Below are 18,931 nucleotides of genomic sequence, written 5' to 3'. Positions count from 1 at the left end.
AGAATATGAAAGTTTGACGTACATAATCTGGCCCCTACTTATCTAACTTTCTCTCATATCATTCAACCCTCTGCAGGCTTTTCTTACCCATTCCTGGAAGACGCCATGCTCATTCCAGCCTAAGAACCCTTGCCACTGCCATCCCTCCTGTATGGCAATGCTCTTCCTCTAGAGTTTTACATGGTTACTCTCTTGTCACTTGGAATGTGATCTTTTTCACTATAGTATCCCCGATACCTGAAACATTGCCTGATACAGAGTAGGCACTCAATATACATTTGTTTCATACAACAATGACTCCAAAACCAGTCTTCCCACCATGTTACATCATCTCTAACAATACAGGGTACATACTGCCACCCCATAACAAACCTAAAACAGCCTGATAGTTCAGAATAGAGCTCTGAGTTCCCATTATACAACAATTAAAATACTAAAAGAACACTGCAAAAACTATAAGTTTTAGGAGAGGCCAGAAAAGAGTTTGAACTCAAAATACTCTGATCAAGATCTGAGAAGTCAGGGCAAAACATAAATTAGGGTGGTTGAAAGCACAGCATATACTCAGAAACAGGGGAAAGGCCATGCACCCAATAAAATAAAAAAGCTACTCAAGAAAATTCTTACTGGAAAAATTCAAAAGTTAGATAAGTAGGGGCCAGATCATGTACGTCAAACTTTCATATTCTGAGTGAGGTGGGAAGTATTTTTGTGGGGTTGAGTAAGGGAGATAAAGAAACTTGATTTATAAATTTGAAAAGCTTCATCTATTCCTGGCAAGAAGACAGAGTTCAAATTGCTGATAGTAGTTCAAACACAATGTCAAAGTAACAGTAGCTTTTCCAGGAAGTAAAAAAACTTTCAGGTGAACAAGTAAACACAGTGGCACTGTATCAGCTTCCTTACTGCTGCTGTAACAAGTTACCATAAACTTAGTGACTTAAAACAACACAAATTTATCATCTTACAGTTCTAGAGGTCAGAAGTCTAAAATACATCAGCAGAGCTGTGTTCCTCCTGGGTCCTGGGGAGAATCCATTTCCTTGCCTTTGCCTGCATTCCTTGGCTCATGGGCCACCTTCCACCTTCAAAGCCAACAATCCCATCACTCAGACCTCTACTTCAACCTGCACAGCACCTTCTCCAACTCTGACCCTCCTGAGTCTCTGTTATATGTATGCTTGTGATTATATTTGGCTCACCTGGATAATCCAGAATAATCTCCCCTACAGAAGATTCTTAATTTAATCTCATTAACAAAGTCCTTTGGGTCATCTAAGGTAACAGGTTCACAGGATCTGGATTAAGACATGGATAACTTAAAAGGGCTTTCTGCCTACTATAAGTACCAAAGTATGGGCTTCAGGGAGAGGTTACCATGAAAGCAAAGAAACAGTAAATGCCTTAAATAGGTTCACATGAAGCAATAACAGCAAGTAACCAAACTCACCTTCTCCATACACAGTGCACATCTTAAGAGTTGCCTTGGAATGTAATAAAATAGTTAACACACTATAAAAAAGCATAATGCCTGTGCTACACTACAACTGAATACTATCAGGGAAGAGGAAGACAGAAAACCTGCAAGAGGAAAGGATATTAATTTTGAAAGCTTAATGTATATTAGAGATAATCCTCTAATCTTCCAGCAGTAGAAAATGACCTAGAGAAGCTCAATTAGAAACTACACAGGGCCATAGCTGGGAAATTTTCTATTTGAATATGTCTCTGAATGATATCCATTCCCACATGTCCTTAAAGAGATAGAAACAGTAATGAAAACTAACATGTACAGAGCAGCAGCAACTATTCTAAGGACTTGATCTACATTAACTCAGTTAATCTCAACAACATGATGAAGTAAGAGTATTATTATTTCCATTTTTAAAAGAATGCACAGGGAAGTTAAGACATTTGTCTAAGGTCACATAGCTAGAAAGCGGTAGAACCAAGATTTGAACCCAAAAACCTCTAGGTAGTGTAGCATGGAACAAAGAAAACAGACTATGGAGGGAGAGAGACTGGGCTTAAATTCACAGTTCAATCCTAAGCAGCAACACAAGTTTGGGCAAATAACTTACCTATTATTGTAAGACTCACTTTTTTCTGTAAAGTAGGCTAGTAGCACTCATAGTGAATATAAAGCCAAGCAGAAGGACCAATATATGGCAGAAATCTCAATAAAAGAGAGCTAATATTATTATTTCTATCTTTTCAGCATTATTTTGCAGAGAATTTTTCCAGGTTTAATCACAATACCAAATCTGTCCAGTGAGTGCTCTGCTCACAGCTATAATAAAAGAAATCAATCTTTCTTCCTTAAAAAAACTGAAAATAGACTTACTCTATGATCCAGAAATCCCACTTATGGGCATACATCTTGAGGAAACTCTAATTCAAAAAAATACATGCACTCTAATGTTCACAGCAGCATTATTTACAATAGCCAAGAAATGGAAGCAAACTAACTGTCCATTGACAGATGACTGGATAAAGAAGTTGTAGTGTACACACACAGACACAGACACACACACACACACACACACACACACACACACACACACACAAATGGAATACTACTCAGCCATTAAAAAGAAAATAATGCCATTTGCAGCAACATGGATGGACCTGGAGATTGTCGTACTAAGTGAAGCCAGAAAGAGAAAGAAAAAGATGTCACTTATATGTAGAATCTTAAAAAAAAATTACACAAATGAACTTATTTACAAAACAAAAACATATTCATAGGCATAGAAAACAAACTTACGGTTACCAGGGGGGAAAAGAGAGGGTGAAGGAATAAATTGGGAGTTTGGGATTTGCACATACTAACTACTATATATAAAATAGATAAACAAGTTCATATTGTATAGCACAGGGAACTATATTCAATATCTTGTAATAGCCTATAATGAAAAAGAATATGAAAATGAATATATATATATATATATGTGTGTGTGACTGAATCACTATGCTGTACACACCAGAAATTAACACAACATTGTGAACTGACCATACTTCAATTAAAAAATAAATAAATAATAAATAAATAAAATGTTAATTACCATTAAAAAAAATCTCTCAGCTTTATTCTTTAATATCCTCAAACTTATAAAAATAGCCTCCAAGGCAAGAATGTCCAAAGTTTTTTAATGATGGGTCAGAAATCTATATATAATCAGTATGCAATTTTTAAAATAAAGATGTAATTAAGCCTATACTATTCACAAAATGCAAAATGTTCTACTAATATCAAAACAGCAGCATCAAAATTATTTACTGAATGTTATTCATAGAACAATTCAGACAGCTTTTTATGATTCACCATTTTACTTTACAATGCAAGTAACTTATCAATTTTGATGGCATCATTAATAACAACAGTATTTAACAGAATGAATGATATATTTTCAGAGACCCTTTCAATTCTTAACATATTATTTCAGCCTCTCTCGGGTCAGTTATATGCAAGAGAGTCTTTTTTCGCTAAACAAAAGCATACCCAAACATCTCCTAGAGTTTGACCACAGTGAAAGCACTTCCAGGATAGTTCTGACATTTATGTGCTTTTTTCCCAAAAGTCCAGAGATTCCACACCCTGTTGGTGGGTATAGCTCAGTTTTAATTCAATGAGTCCCTTCTGACACAAAGTCAAATTCATAAGGAAGGCACCTGAAAAGGTTGATATACCCTGTGGACATTCCAAGGGAAGCCATATTAACTTAAAGCATGATCCTTATCAAGAAATAAAAAACAAGAATATCTTCTGAAAGTATGACCCCATTTTTACCAAAGCTTTGAATTTTTCCAAAAATCCATGATTCTACAATGGGAAATAACTTAGCATTTGAGATTAGCACCTCTTAACTGCCAGTTACTCAATCAATCCTATTTAGGTCTGAACACTTGTACTTCTTAAAACAAATGAACAATGCTGCATTTTTTTCTCTTGCAGTTCAATTTCAATGTATAAACATGGTTTATCAAATAACTAAGGATGTATAATATTGTGACCTCTCAGAGTCCTAAGGTTGGGTTTTCTGTGCCTTTCAATTCTAGTAAGTCCTTGATCTGAAGAAAAAGTTTAGTAAACCTACTGAATAAGCTATCTGATTGCATTAAACTGAACTAAAATCTCCAGGGTCCAGCTTCTTTCAAAGAGTACACCATAAGAGATGATTAAGAGCTACAACATGAAGAAAATTCACAATCTTTGCCATCTCCTCCATCAGATCAGGTAATCAATCTGACTTATAAAATTCAAAACTCAGCACAATAGATCTTGCTAAATGATGCAGTAATAACTGAGCAGAGTAACTTTTACATTCTGCTTTGACTACTTCCAAAGTCATTTTTCCCTCAAAAGTGCAGTCTCAACTGTGACCAATATACACACTTATTTCATGTTTCACCCAAACTCCTTAAATCCCTTTTTGGTATATGTTTAGGATCTATGTTATAGTTATGTCCCTATGTCAGCACTAATTAGGTAAAAATGTTTCACTAAAAATATCAGATAGGATTCGCACAAAGGTCAAATACACTCCATTTGGTCTGAAAGTTTTTGTGTGAAAGTTCACAATGCATGCATGGGCTCTAGTCTCACTAGTTTCCATTGTATTCTATTAGGACTAGACATTGGCCTGTCTTTCTCTTAGCTCTGTTATAGCCAAAGGACAAGGACTCCAATAATCAGAAAGAGAAAATGTAAAACTCCAAATCTTTCAACATCAAAAAAAAAAAGTTTAATACTTTAAAACAATTCACAGCAACCTTCATTTCCAGAAGATAAACAAGGGAAATGTTTTATCTTCACATCTCATCTACAACATAAACTCTGATTAATAAGGATTAATTGGAAATAGAATCTTTTGATTAACTAAAGGTTAAACAGATTCGTTTTGTTATTATTTTTTGATCCAAAATCCATTAGTGTATTTCCTTAGCTCATTAATAATTATTCAGATAAAATGTAATTATTCACTGAACATATAATTACAGCAGATGTTATTTCATGGACTAAATCTTTAATATTAAATGATGTTATTATTTATTATTCTTTTGAATCTTAAAACTAGAAAGCAGAAGAAAGTTTGGCTAATAAAGAATGTACTAAAGTTAGTGATTGTTAAACACCACTTCAAGATATAAGTAAAAAACTAAACAACACACCTGACTGAATGACGAATCACTATCAGAGCAATTGTCTGTGCAGTAACTATTGCTTTTCTCCTTTTGGATTTTTTTCTGCCTCTCTTGACTTCGTAGCCCATCTTCTTCAAATTTGTTAATCATAGATTCCACCACTATCATCATGATGTTCTTCAAGGAATGCATCATCTCTTTGTATCTTTAAATTCAAAACAATCTTAGTAAGAGAAAAACTATTAGCACAAGTTAAAATATTCAACTAAACTATCTGATTATTTTTTCTATAAAGCCCCTTTAAGAACACAATTCTAAAGGGAAAAGTCAGTTTTTCTTAAAGAACAAATGGCACAACAGAACTCACACAACAGGGAAAAAATTAATAGGGAATCCAAAATGTGTTATTTTCTAAGTTTTTTCACCTGATTACATGGAATAAGGTGATAAAATTAACAAAATATAAGGCAAAATATTCCAATGGCAAGGATTCCAGTAATCAGCAACAAAGTCAACTGTTAATATCATACTACCAAAATCCAGACTATTTTAACATCATTTTACTCCTTTTTTAAATTTCTATCTCTTTCTCTATCCTCCCTTCCTCAGTTTTCTTTCCTTCCCTTCTCCCCTGCCTATAATGTATTATTTATATGCCTTAAAGGCATTCATCACCACAACTGAGACCTAAATAAGCGTTAAGCTATTGGTGGGTCCTTTCAAACAAAGGCTAGAGAACCCACTGTCAGAGATATTAGGAAAAGGATTCCTGAAATTAGTAGAAGTTTGAACAAGGTAACTTCTAAGATCTCTTTCAGCTCTATAGGTCTAAAAATATATTTTTAAAAACATAATAAATGTCTCCATTTATTAAGTGCAAACTCCCAGGCATCCATATTAATATTAGACTGAGATCCTCCAAAACCTTACAAATAGAATTTTAGAGCTAGATGAAAAACATAAAAATAATCTAGTCTACCTTTCATTTTACAAATGAGGAATATGCGACCTGTACTATTGAAATGTCTATATTTAAAACAAGAAGGTATAAAGATTTAAATAAACATAGTGAATAAAGTACTAAATTTGGAATCAGAAAACCTGGATTTGAATCCTGACTACTTTACCTACCAACTCTGTCATCATACATAAATCTCATTTTCCTCAACTATATAATGATATAAAAAGAATACAATCTAGAAGCACCCTTCTATTTACTAGTGGGATGCTGCTCGATTCATGAATCATTGACTAAAGCCACTTAAGACTTCAAACTAAAAAAAAAAAAAACCTAGCTGACGTAGTTCACACAGCCAAAGCAAAAAATAAATGACAATATATATCTGAAAGTTCTTTGTAAATATAAAGCATAATAGATGTAATTATTATCATTATAATAATGGAAATACATTAGAAAATAAGCACAGAAACCTCCCTTTCTTTATATTTCTGGTCAATGGGTCATTTAACTGCATAAATCAAAGAAAGGATAGGTAAGGTACTCTCCTTCATAAAAGCAATAAAATCATGCTGGGGGATCTGGATAGAAATAATAGACTGAGATTTTAAAGTTTAAAGAAATTTTAAAATACATTTTAAATTATATATTATGTATTGCTAAATATATGTAATTTCTATATGTAGTTTAAAATATATATTTAATCATATATAATTTATGTAATATATAACTATAAATTTAATATAACACATACATCTATAAATGTATATATTTTTAAAGTCCTAGAAATTATGAGAAAACACAAAGTATTGAAAGAAGTTGAAAATAGATTAGAAACAATACAAAGGGAAAACATGAACAGAAAAGAACGGCTATGGAGGTGAGAGAGCGTATAACAATGTGTTGGTAGCAATCAATAGCTATGCACCAGAGCTGCTCTCCCCTTCCACAGTAAGTGGATGATAGCTGAGAAGAGGACTAAACTACACTCCCCAAATTCCAATCCAGTTAGTATAGCATGTGAACAACATAAACTCCTGTCCCCTTAAAACTCACAATATATTGATTTCATAAAGCAAAATAAAAGTAAATATCAATGATTTATAGGATAAGAGTAAGAGTAATAGTTAAAGCCATAGAAAATTTGTAAGTTTTATTTTAGACATATTTCCTCCAGAAAACAGAATCTTACATGAATTCTTCTGCAAGAAATATCAGCAAACTGATCGAAGGAAGATAGAAGAATAATTTTTTTTAGTAAAAAAAACTAGAGAGTAAGACCCTCAGTATCATGAGTTAAATAAACTAGAACTTAATAGTAGCAACTGTAGTTTCGGAAAAGCCAAGGACAGAATATGAACACTACTGAGAAGATTCCTTCATACTCCAAGAAGCTAAAATAAGTAAAAGCTCTAAGAGGTAGTGAATAAAAACAACATCAATGAACAATGAAAATACAGATACTATGAGTACCTCCACTTACATATATGAGTAATATATGATAGATCCTACAAATGAAGTCTTCCATATGCAAGCCTCTATTTTAAAAATATCAAAATATTTAATTAGAGAAGTAATTTGTAATTACTACATAAGATGTTTTTAATAGATGTACAGTTGCCACATCAATCCTAAGTAATTTCTAAAGAATCACACAAAAAAGAAAGAATATAATACTCTGTACAACTTAGTCTGTCATTCATGATTCACAAAGCAGAAGACACTCATTAAGACATTTAGAATCTTTGTGAAGTAATTATTATTGTATTAATTTTTACACATGAATGAACTAAAACACAAGATAATTAAATTGCTTACCCAGAGATAAAAAGTAATTTACTAACAGTCCCACATAAAACTTTGCTCTTGGCATTAAAATGCTTCATTTTCTTAGTTAATAAAATGTTTTAGTCCTCTTTTTAGAATAAGTTTAACAATACTGCCAGAAATAGAGTACCAAGAATTATAATAAAATAGTCCCTCCTTATCTGTGGTTTCACTTTCCACAGTTTCAGTTACCACAGTCAACTGTGGTCCAAAAATATTAAATGGAAAATTCCAGAAATAAACAATTCATAAATTTTAAATTGTGTGCTGTTTTAAGTAGGTGATGAAATCTCGAGCCATCCAGTTCAGTCCTGCCCAGCATGTGAATCATCCCTTTTTCCAGTGTGTCCTGCCTGTTAGTCACTTAATAGCCATCTGGTTCATCAGTATCCCAGTGTTTGTGTTCAAATCACCCTTACTTTACTTAACAGTGGCCCCAAAGCACAAGAGTAGTGATGTTAGCATTTCGGATATTCTCTTAATATGAGAATTATGTCAAGCATCAGTAAAATAAAATTGATTATACTGGCAAGAGACAACATCATTAATGCATCCAACAAACATCCATTAAGTACCTTGGATGTGCCAGGCACTTCTGAGACATTAAGGAAACAGAAATAGGGAGAAAAAAAAAAAAGATAACAATATCTACCTTTATAGAGCTTACATTCTAGTGGAGAGATACTGAAAATAAACAAACACATTTTCCTTTATCAATTAGTGACAAAAAATGGTAAGAAAAAAAATAAAGCAAAGTGAGGGAAAGAGAAAATAATAAGAAAAAGCTAGGTTTTATGTAGAGAGGTCAGAGAAGGCCTCTCTGATAAGAAGACACTGAACTCAGTCAGACATAAAAAGAGTAAGGAAGCATCAGAAACAAGGTAAATCTCCCCACTGATTTTCAACATCCTTCTGGAAGTTCTGCCTAATGCAACAAGACAAGAAAAGGAAATAAAAGGCAAACAGATTAGGAAGGAAGAATAAACTGCTCACAGATAACAAGATCATCCATGCAGAAAATCTTGAAGAATTAACCAAAAAAACTCCTAGGACAAGTAAGTGATTATAGCAAGGTTGCAAGGTTAATATACAAAAGTCAATCACTCTCTTATATACCAGCAATGAAAAAGTGGAATTTGGAATTAAAAACATAATACCATTTATACTGGCAACAAAGAAATTAAATACTTAGGTATAAATCTAATAAATACATATAAGATCTATATGAGGAAAACTATAAAATTCTACTGAAAGAAATAAAAGAGGAACTAAATAAATAGAGAGATAGTCCATGTTCATGGATTAGGAAGACTCAATTCTCAACTTGATGTATAGATTCAATGCAATCCAAATCAAAATCCCAGGATTTTATTTTGTGGATATCAACAAACTGATTCTAAAGTTTATATGAAGAGGGAAAAACCCAGAATAGCCAGCATGGTACTGCAGAAGAACAAAGTTAGAGGACTGACACTACTCAACTTTAAGATTTACTATAAACTACATTAATCAAGCCAGTGTGGTATCAGCCAAAAAATAGACAAATAGATCAGTGGGACAGAACAGAGAGCCCAGAAATACCCTTAACTATAGTCAAGTGATCTTTGACAAAGGAGCAAAGAAAATACAATGAAATAAAGATAGTCTTTTCAACAAATGGTGCTGGAAAACCTGTACATCCACATGCAAAACAAAAGAATCCAGATATTCACCTTATACCCTTCACAAAAATTAACTCAGACTGGATCACAAACCTTAATACTAAATGGAAAACTATAATGTCCCTAGAAAGTAATACAGAAGAAAATCTAGATGACCCTGGGTTTGGTGATGACTTTTCAGATAAGACACCAAAGGCACTTCATTAAAATTAAAAATTTCTCATTTGCGAAAGACACTGTCAAGAAAATAAAAAGACAAGTCAAACTGGGAAAAAATACTTGCAAAAGACCTATCTGACAAAGAACTGCTATCCAAAATATACAAAAAAAAAAAAAGAAGAGAAAAAGCCTCTTAAAACTCAACAATAAGAAGCACCCTGATTTAAAATGAGCCAAAGACCTTAGTAGATAACTCACCAAAGAAGATATAGATGACAAATAAGCATAAGAAAAGATGCTCTACATCATGTGTCACAGGGAAATGTAAACTAAAACAACGATATACCACTACACACCTATTAGAATAGCCAAAGTCTGGAACACTGACAACATCAAATGTTGTCAAGTAAGTAGAGCAACAAGAACTTTCATATATTGTTGATGGAAATGCAAAACGGTATCACTACTTTGGAAGACAATTTGGCAATTTCTTACAAAACTAAACATATTCTTATGATGTGACTCATGCAATTACACTCCTTGATATTTACCCAAAGGAGCTGAAAACATATGTCCACACAAAAACCTGCACATGATGTTTATAGCAGTTTTATTTATAACTGCCAAAAATTGGAAGCAACCAAGATATCTGACACATCCAAACAATGGAATATTATTCAGTGCTAAAGAGAAATGAGCTATCAAGCCATGAAAAGACATGGAGGAAACTTAAATATATTTTATTAAGTAAAAGAACCCAATCTGAAATGCTATATATTCTATGGTTCCAAGTATGTGATTATGGAAAAGGCAAAACTATGGAGACAGTAAAAAGGTCAGAGGTTGCCAGAGGCTGAAAAGGAGAAGGATGAATAGGCAGAGCACAGAGGATTTTTAAGAATGTGAAAAATTCCTATATGATACTATAATGGTGGATACATGTCATTATAAATTTATCCAAACCCAGAGAATGCACAATACCAAGAGTAAGCCCTAATGTAAACTACGGACTCTGGGTAACAAAGAGGTGCCATGTAGGTTCCTCAATTGAAACAAGGTACCACTATGATAGGAAATAATGGGGAAGTTGATAATGGGGAAGTCTATGCATGTGTAGGAGCAGGGGTTTGTGGGAAATTTCTGTATTTTTCTGCTCAATTTTGCTGTGAACTAACAAATTCTCTAAAAAATCAACTCTATTTAAGAAAGTGAAAAGTGAAGGAGTGAATGACACAAATATTTAGGGAAAGGATGTTCTAGGTAGCAAAAGCAACATGAATACAAATCCCTGAGGGAGAGCTTTGCTTGGCTTGTTTGAAAAAGAACAAGACCAGTGTGGCTGGAACGGTGTAATATGAGGGAATAAGAGAGAATATGATAAGCAATCAGGTAGGAGAGGGAGCAGAAGGCTCATGGTGAGCCTTGTAGGCTACCGAAGAAACTGGATTTCACTCTGAATGAGATGAGAAGCCTTCAGAGAAAGTTGACTGGAAGGGTGGCACAATCTGACTTACTGCTTTAAAGAATCATTCTGGTTGCTATGAGGGAAATAGACTGTGGAAGACATACGTTAGGGGAGCTTTCAAAGAGCTCTGTTGAGAGAAAAAAACTTTAAAATATTACTGTGGGAGAAACTCACCAACGTAGAAAACAAACCTTGGTTACCGGAGGGGAAGGAGTGGGACATAGATTTGGAGTTTGGGATTGATGGATAGGCATTACTGTAAGTGAAGTGGATAAGCAGCAAGGACCTACTGTATAGCACAGGGAACTATATACAATTTCTTATAATAAGCCATAATGGAAAGAAACTGAAAAAATATATATGCATGTGTGTATATGTATAACCTAATCACTTTGCTATATACCTGAAACTAACATTGTAAATCAACTACACTTCAATAAAAAGTAAGAATTTAAAAAATATAGATATTGCTGTGGGCATACTCACTCTTTAGATTCCTGAGTTCTTTTAGTAACATGCTGTACAACTGTGTCATAGCCAAATTCCTCACCCCAATTCTGATCAGATGTCCATTTTTCCATTTCTTCTTCAATCATAGACCCCAAAGTGTTGCATATATGTTGTCTGAGGTATTTCACAAATTCATAGCTGAAACAATTTGAAAAATAAATGCAGTCAATATCATGAACTTACTTATCAATCATATCCAGAAAAAAAATTATCAAAGAAAGATTTGTAACATATTCCGATTTCTTACCTTAAACTAAGATTAAATTAGTTATTCATCCCAATCAGACAGCTAATCTAGAATTTTATTGTTTTTCTCTGAGACATATGGCAAAAATCACATTTAAAGATGACAGGTGGTGGAGGGAAAATTTCGGGGCCAGCGCAACATTTAGTGGGTTAGGAGTCTTTTCACACTTTGTGCTCATATCTTTTAAGTGTGATGCTTAAGGGAAGGGAAAGCAGTTGTTAAAGAGTTTCATAATTGTTCAAGCTGACAAAGAAAACTATACTAGAATAACAGTAATTATGAAAGAATAAATAGGAAAAGGTTAAGCTCCAGTCGTCAGAAGACTTTTGTGTACATTGTGAAATTGTGTACATTTTGAACTGACCTGTATTCCACCTAATCAGCTTTTTTCTACGTTTACAGACAGAAGTACCTCATACATTTCAATACATTGGACATTTTTCTTCATACTGTTAGGTCGATGGTAACATTAAAATTCATTTGCAAACTTAGACAATATAGCAAGTATGGGAAAGCAAGTATTCCAAAAGCAGATAATTATTCTATAAAAACATGTTTACTGAAAATAAACAGCAATGATTATAATTAATAGCATGATTTAGAAAGGTTAAAGTTTCTGTGGTCTCTTAAATGACACAGATAATTTAGGACAGGCCATTTTTGTAAATGCCACTATGTTCAAGACTTGTATTTTGAATACATGATTGTGTAAGAGGCTTGCATATACACAGTCCAAGAGATCCAGGAGAGCCTCAACAATTTTCTTCACATAATTATGAGTCCATCATGGTATCCAGCATATAGCCTTCAGTCCATATTAAATGTCTGATGTCCTCTAAAGAACAGCCACCTTACCCAGGTAGCCAAAGGATTTCATTTTCAATTTTAACTGATTTTGATTGGGATTTCCTGCCCTGCCTTGCTAATCTTTCCATAACCCTGAACTCATCACTGCCTCCTGGAATCCCCATGGCTGCTTCACTAATGTGGCAGGCCTGCCACAGACAGTGCAGGCCTCAAGAGTCAAGGAGAGATATTTGACATGAAGTCATATAGTATTACAGCAAAAGTACAGGCTGAGTCAAAATAGCCTGGACACCAGCTCCAGCTCTAACCCTCTAGCTGGACTGGCCCTGGGAAGTCTGTTTTCTCATCTGTAACTTGGCAATGATCATGTCTACTTCATTGCACTACTTTAAATTAAGGAGACAGCAGACAAAAACTTAAACTTCACAATTTACAAACAACAAAATTAAAAAGAATATTTTCCACTCCCATAGCTTCAACTTCAGATTCAGCACAAACAGGTGATTTCTTTAGCTCTTTCTTCAGCCAAAAATGTCTCCCCAGAATACAGACCTGTACAGGCATACCTCATTTTACTGCACTTTGCTTTATTATACTTCACAGATATTGCTGCTTTTTAACAAGTTGAAGGGTTGTTGCAACTCTGCGTCAGAACAAGCCTATCAGCACAATTTTTCCAACAGCATTTATTTACTTTGTGTCTCTGTGTCACATTTTGGTAATTCTCACAATATTTAAAACTTTTTCATTACTATTATATTTCTTACGATAATCTGTGGTCAGTGATCTTCGATGTTACTGCTAAAACTTGCTGAAGGCTTAGATGATGGTTATCATTTGTAGCAATACTTTTTTGATTAGGGGAGGTACACTTTTTTATATATAATGCTATTGCACACTCAATAGACTACAGTATAAGGTAAACATGGCTTTTAGATGTGCTGGGAAACCAAAAAAAAAAAAAAAAAAAATGTGATTCACTTTATTGCGGTATTTTCCTTATTGTATTGGTTTGAAACCAAACCAAAAATATCTCCAAGGTATGCCCGTATATTAACTGCCTACTGGACAAGGCTACACTATGTTTTTTCACCCAATGAGCATAACCAAAACCAAATCTATCATCTTACCCACCCACCCACAAACCACCTTCTCTTCTGACATACATCTTTGTTAATGTTACCATCCTTCAATCAGATACCTGTGTATAGCTTCAATCTTCTCCTTTACATCTCAGATCTAATAAGTTAGCAAGTGCTATAATTCTGTAAATTCTTCTAAAACTCTTTCCTTTCCCACTGCCAAGAGATTTAATGTTCACATCTTCATAATCTTTAGTTAAATAACTGCAAGAGCCCTCTTAGGTCATCCTATAAATCAGCGGTTCTCAAACTATAACATGGATCAGAATTACCTGAAGGGCTTATTAAAACACAGATCACTGGGCCCCACTCTCAGAGCTTCGACTCAGGTTTACCATGGGCCCAAGAATTTGCATTTCTAAAAAGTCCCCAGGTAATGCTGAGGCCAAGGCCGATGCCAATGCCAATTATGCTGGTCCCAGAACCATAATTTGAGAACCACTGATCTGGGCAGATTCTGTATCCAGATAGCTTTTAAATTAGCCTAAGTTTCTTGGCACTCTGATCAGCAGATTCCTACTCAAAGAAGCAGAATTAAGCCAAACTATTAATGAATAAGCATACATTTAGTTGCTTTATATTCAAAATATTTAAAATATATAGGTATCATTTTATGATCCTCTATATTAAATGATTTTTTTCAATTAACAGACTAAGTGTAAATCCCAATAACTTGGAATAAGCAGGTTCTGACATTGTTTTAGGACTTATGTAGAATTAGTTTTTAATTTTAGCTCCCAGACTTACTAGCTTTGTGAGGCTGCCCAAATTACATATTCCTTCTAGGCTTCAAGTTTCTGCAGCTGTAAAATGGGGAAAGCATCCATCTTGGAAATCATCGTAAAGCTTCTAGACAATAACACAGGGCCTGACATAAACTTAACAATTAATAAGAAGTAGAAATTATTACTATCATTATTACTAAATTTAAGACACATCTTGCTATTGACATTTAGAGCCCTCTTAGATCCAAATTTATCCTTCTAGATTTATGCCTCTTTACTACCCCCCACACATGCCCACAGGCCTCAAATTCTAGCTGCCACTTTCAGAAAAGAGAGAAAGCTTGTCTCTTTTGAGGAAGTGTATAGTTTAAGGTAAAAAAATAGAATAGAACAGGGAATGGAAAGCAGAGAAAGTTTAGGGCACCTGCACTATGGGGCAAATCCCCAGATAGGGCTGTGTTGCCTACACTACGGTTTCTCCCCCAAATGACTGCATTCCCCGCCACTTTATTATACTACCTGAAATTCCATCATTTATGGACTCAACTGTCTCAACAATCATTTTCTTATAAAAATGCTAATAGCCTAGAAACACCAGATTCCCCTATAAGTCTATATAATAAGGTTCTTTTTCTTGCCAACACACTAAAACAACATCAGGTGGATTTAAGGAACCAATGTTTTGATGGTGGAGATGGGACGACAGATAATTCTGATGCATGAAACACTTTGGGAAGCAACATATACCTAAGTGACACAAGAAAATGTACTGTTTGAACACAGAAGAGTCAGGTCAGTGAATAGAAAGACAAATGAAAATATGAGTACTTGGACTAACAGGACCTCATCAAACTCTGAGATTCTAAGATACTATAAAAACACCAAACATAAGCATCTCCTCCTTTTTCCTGCTACAGAAGGAGTTCCTTCCTCCTAAGACACAGATCTCAGACTAGTGCAGCTAACATGTGAATTTTATTGTCTATACTTAAGACTACAAACTACTCAAATTACTTTTAGGATTATAAATCTTACTTTCAAGACTACAGACTTGTTATAATTTGAATGTGTCTGGATTCTTCTAGGTAGGCCACAAGTAAATCTCTTTATTAAACAGTAAACATTAACTATGCAAGCTAACCAGCAGGCATTTAATCTAGCTAATGAACTGTTGAAGAAGAGTAAACTATTTTATTACAACAGTCATGACACTGCTGAGAGGAACTAGAATGATCCAACTTTAACCTGAAAAACATTTAAAAATTGACACAGCTAAAGCAATACTTTCAGGCAAATGTGTAGCCTTAAATGTTTACATTTTAAAAAGGATAAAAGCTGCAAATTAATGAGCTAAACATTCATCACAAAAGTTTAAAAAGATTCCCAAAAAGGAAAAAAAAGGAAATTTTATAAAACACAAAATAAATGCATAATATAAAGGAAAATCAAAGCTAATAGCTAGTTATTTGAAAAGACTAATAAAATTGATAAACCTATAGCACTAACAGATCAAGAACAAAAGAGGGAAGGCACAAATAAAAAATAAGAATAAAAAGAATAATAAAACTATAGACACTAGAAATATTAAAAAGGAAATAGGATACTAACAAAAAACTTTATATAAATTTGAAAAATCTAGATTAAATGGACAAATTCCCAGAATATAATCATAGAAAAAAAGTCAGTAATTTACAAATATTTTAAACAAGTATTGGCATGTGAAATAAAAATCAGAAATAAAGTCTCAAACTTAATGCTTGATGTGGATGTGTGAAGTAAATTGGTATTACATAGTATACAAAACATTAATGACCAAATCTGAATTTGCAGTTTTTCTATATTCTTCTGTTTAAGAATTCAATAGCTAAACAATAAAAGCTGGTCTCTGGTATCTCCAAATAAAGAATATTATAATACAATATCAGCTATTAGTAGTGGATTTAATGAAGAAATAAACAAGATAGTCATGGAAATACAAAAGAAACCATACAGATAACCAGAAATACTAATTAAACTAGAAATTCTGTATCAACAAGAATTATACACTTCTTAAAACTCCCCTGAGAATCTGGGGAAAACTGTAAATGCCTCTTCCATAAAACTGCAAGCAAACACAAACTTCCACACAGAATATTAAAGGGCTCAAGGATCCCTATGCCCATGTATGAAACAGGTAAAAGTTCCAGATAAGAACATCAGGGCACCCAGTGAGAGTTGATTAGACAGGCTTACCAACCTAGGGTGGTTATCAACACAGGGAAGAAAATGCCAAGCTGTTGAATCACAGAGTATTTTCTCTTATCCCATAGCTGGCTCCTGGGTTCCAAGGACTTAGCCATTCAACAGGGCATTTTATGTTCCACAACTCCTGTGTCAATCCCATGGACATACCCCAGTATCTCTTTCTTTCTTCTCTTTTTCCCCGCTGAAGTTTCTATTTTAGTGCTGAGTTCCACAGGTGGAAAGAGCCCATAATAAAAGATGACTGGCACCACTGGAATGAAGGTAACATGGCAGAGCTATCCAATAAAAGACCCCACGGCCCAATCTAGGGCTGGAGCTGTCTTGACTGATTACCTGGCTAACGGCTCCCTGATCAAGTGTTTTCTTTTTTTACTTTTTTTCTCCTCTCTGTGAGCAATAAAGCCGTTCCCCCCACCCTAATTTGTCCTTCTGCCATTGCTGAGAATTCTTTCTCAACCAGCGGGCAAGGACTCACACGTTTCACAGGCCTCCCAAATTGGGAGTCTCCCTATCCACTATACCCAAGAGTCAGTAAAGGTAACATAACAAGAAAAATGCTAAGTGTCATCTTCTCTGAGATCAAAATGAAAGGCAAATACTGAATTAAAAACATCACTACTACTAATAAACTGAGGAAGCTGGAGGTAAACTTTTCAGTGGAGAGGCTTAATTTAAATTACACAACTTGAATCAAATCAAAAGAAAAATATACGTCTCTAAAGAAACATACCCTTTAGATTTACCTCAAATGGTGCCTCTCTCATTAAACTTCCTATCTCCACTGCTCCCAAACCCAGAGCACTCATATTCCCAAAGTGTATCGCAGACATCTGAGTATGTACATTATCCCTTTGTAGGAACTTAAACTATTCTATAAGAAGTTAATAATCTCACTTGAGTATTCCTGCAGTGCTCAGAATGCAGAATTGGTGCATCCACTGAAACATCAGATCAGTAAAGGAATAGGGATCTTGGGAACTCAATGCTTTTAGGTATAGTGACAGAAATCCCTCGAGATAATAAAATCATTCTTACATGAACAATAATAATTTACAGTTAATGTTCCAACGCTGCCCAGGAGAAAAAATAATTAGGATATGTTAGCGGTGTCAGTAAAGCACAGAGAAGGCAAAGCTCTGGAACATAAGAATAAAAAATAAATTCGGCATTTGGGTAAATAAACGAAAACAGGAACCTCTTACGTGGGCACTATTTTAACAATAATCAAATGAACATTCTTTAACTACACTTGGACATCTTCTGAATTAGCTAGTTTGCTTAAGACATCAAAAGCAACTTTACTTGTGAAAGTTCTCATCAGTTTCTTCCAGATGTAAGAGGATCTCCTCGGCGCACTCCAGGGACGGCGCACCCGTAATTTTCTCCTTCACGCTCTGGAACAGCTGCCTCAGCATTGCCTGCAGCATCGCTTCGTCGTCGGCGGAGAAATGGGCCATCCCCTATCAGAATCAACGCCCAAGCCCATTACTCAGGGTCCTGCGAACGTCGCGCCCTGCGCACGCGCGTCCCCACCCAGCCCCCGCCGGCGCACAGCGCGTTCCCCTGGAGACCGCGGCAAACGCTTGCGGGTAGGCCGTCGGCTGCCCGCGTCGCTCAGGAAAGCAAGTTACCTTGCATTGGGGAGGCAAGGATTCGCGGGATCCCTCCTTTAGAACTCGTCGTTGCCGGCCTTCTGTACCACCAGAATTCAAGGAGCCCCAGCTAACGGCAAAAAAAACAAAAAACAAAAAAACACAAATCCCAGAGGCTCTATGGGTGGACCTGACGGCAGGACGTCAGCGCTACGCGTGACGTCAGCACGCTGACGTGTCTTCCCAGGTGGGAGGGAGTGCCGCTTGCCGACTACTGGGCTCCTAAAGAAGCGTCAGGTGCGCTCGCTGAAAGCGTTGTAGGTGGGAGGGAAAAGAGTACGAAGAGAAAAGTGTCAATAAAAGAAGGATAATAGAAGTGAAACTGAAAGCAGCTTGAAAAGTTTTAATTGAGTGAATGGTATTGAAGTGTTGCGGTGCTCTTTCCTTCT

General features: G+C 35.0%; 1 protein-coding gene across 2 annotated transcripts in view; it reads right to left on the bottom strand.

Annotated features, from left to right (window-relative positions):
* Positions 1-18,700, bottom strand: part of TBC1D32 (TBC1 domain family member 32) — a 130,601-nt gene extending 111,901 nt beyond the window's left edge. For both annotated transcript variants that reach the window (XM_010979170.3, XM_031456232.2), the window contains exons 1-4: positions 18,522-18,700; positions 18,193-18,350; positions 11,702-11,863; positions 5,173-5,350 (exon numbers count right to left, since the gene is read on the bottom strand). In XM_010979170.3, the coding sequence (XP_010977472.3) occupies positions 5,173-5,350; positions 11,702-11,863; positions 18,193-18,347 (495 nt within the window). In that variant the 5' untranslated portion in view covers positions 18,348-18,350; positions 18,522-18,700. The remainder of the gene's footprint in view (positions 1-5,172; positions 5,351-11,701; positions 11,864-18,192; positions 18,351-18,521) is intronic.
* Between the last annotated feature and the right edge of the window lie 231 nt (positions 18,701-18,931).

Source organism: Camelus dromedarius, chromosome 6 (assembly GCF_036321535.1).
Source record: "Camelus dromedarius isolate mCamDro1 chromosome 6, mCamDro1.pat, whole genome shotgun sequence".
NCBI classification, from domain to species: domain Eukaryota; kingdom Metazoa; phylum Chordata; class Mammalia; order Artiodactyla; family Camelidae; genus Camelus; species Camelus dromedarius.
The sequence above is the reverse complement of the archived record's forward strand: the minus strand, read 5'-3'. Positions and strand labels throughout refer to the sequence as shown.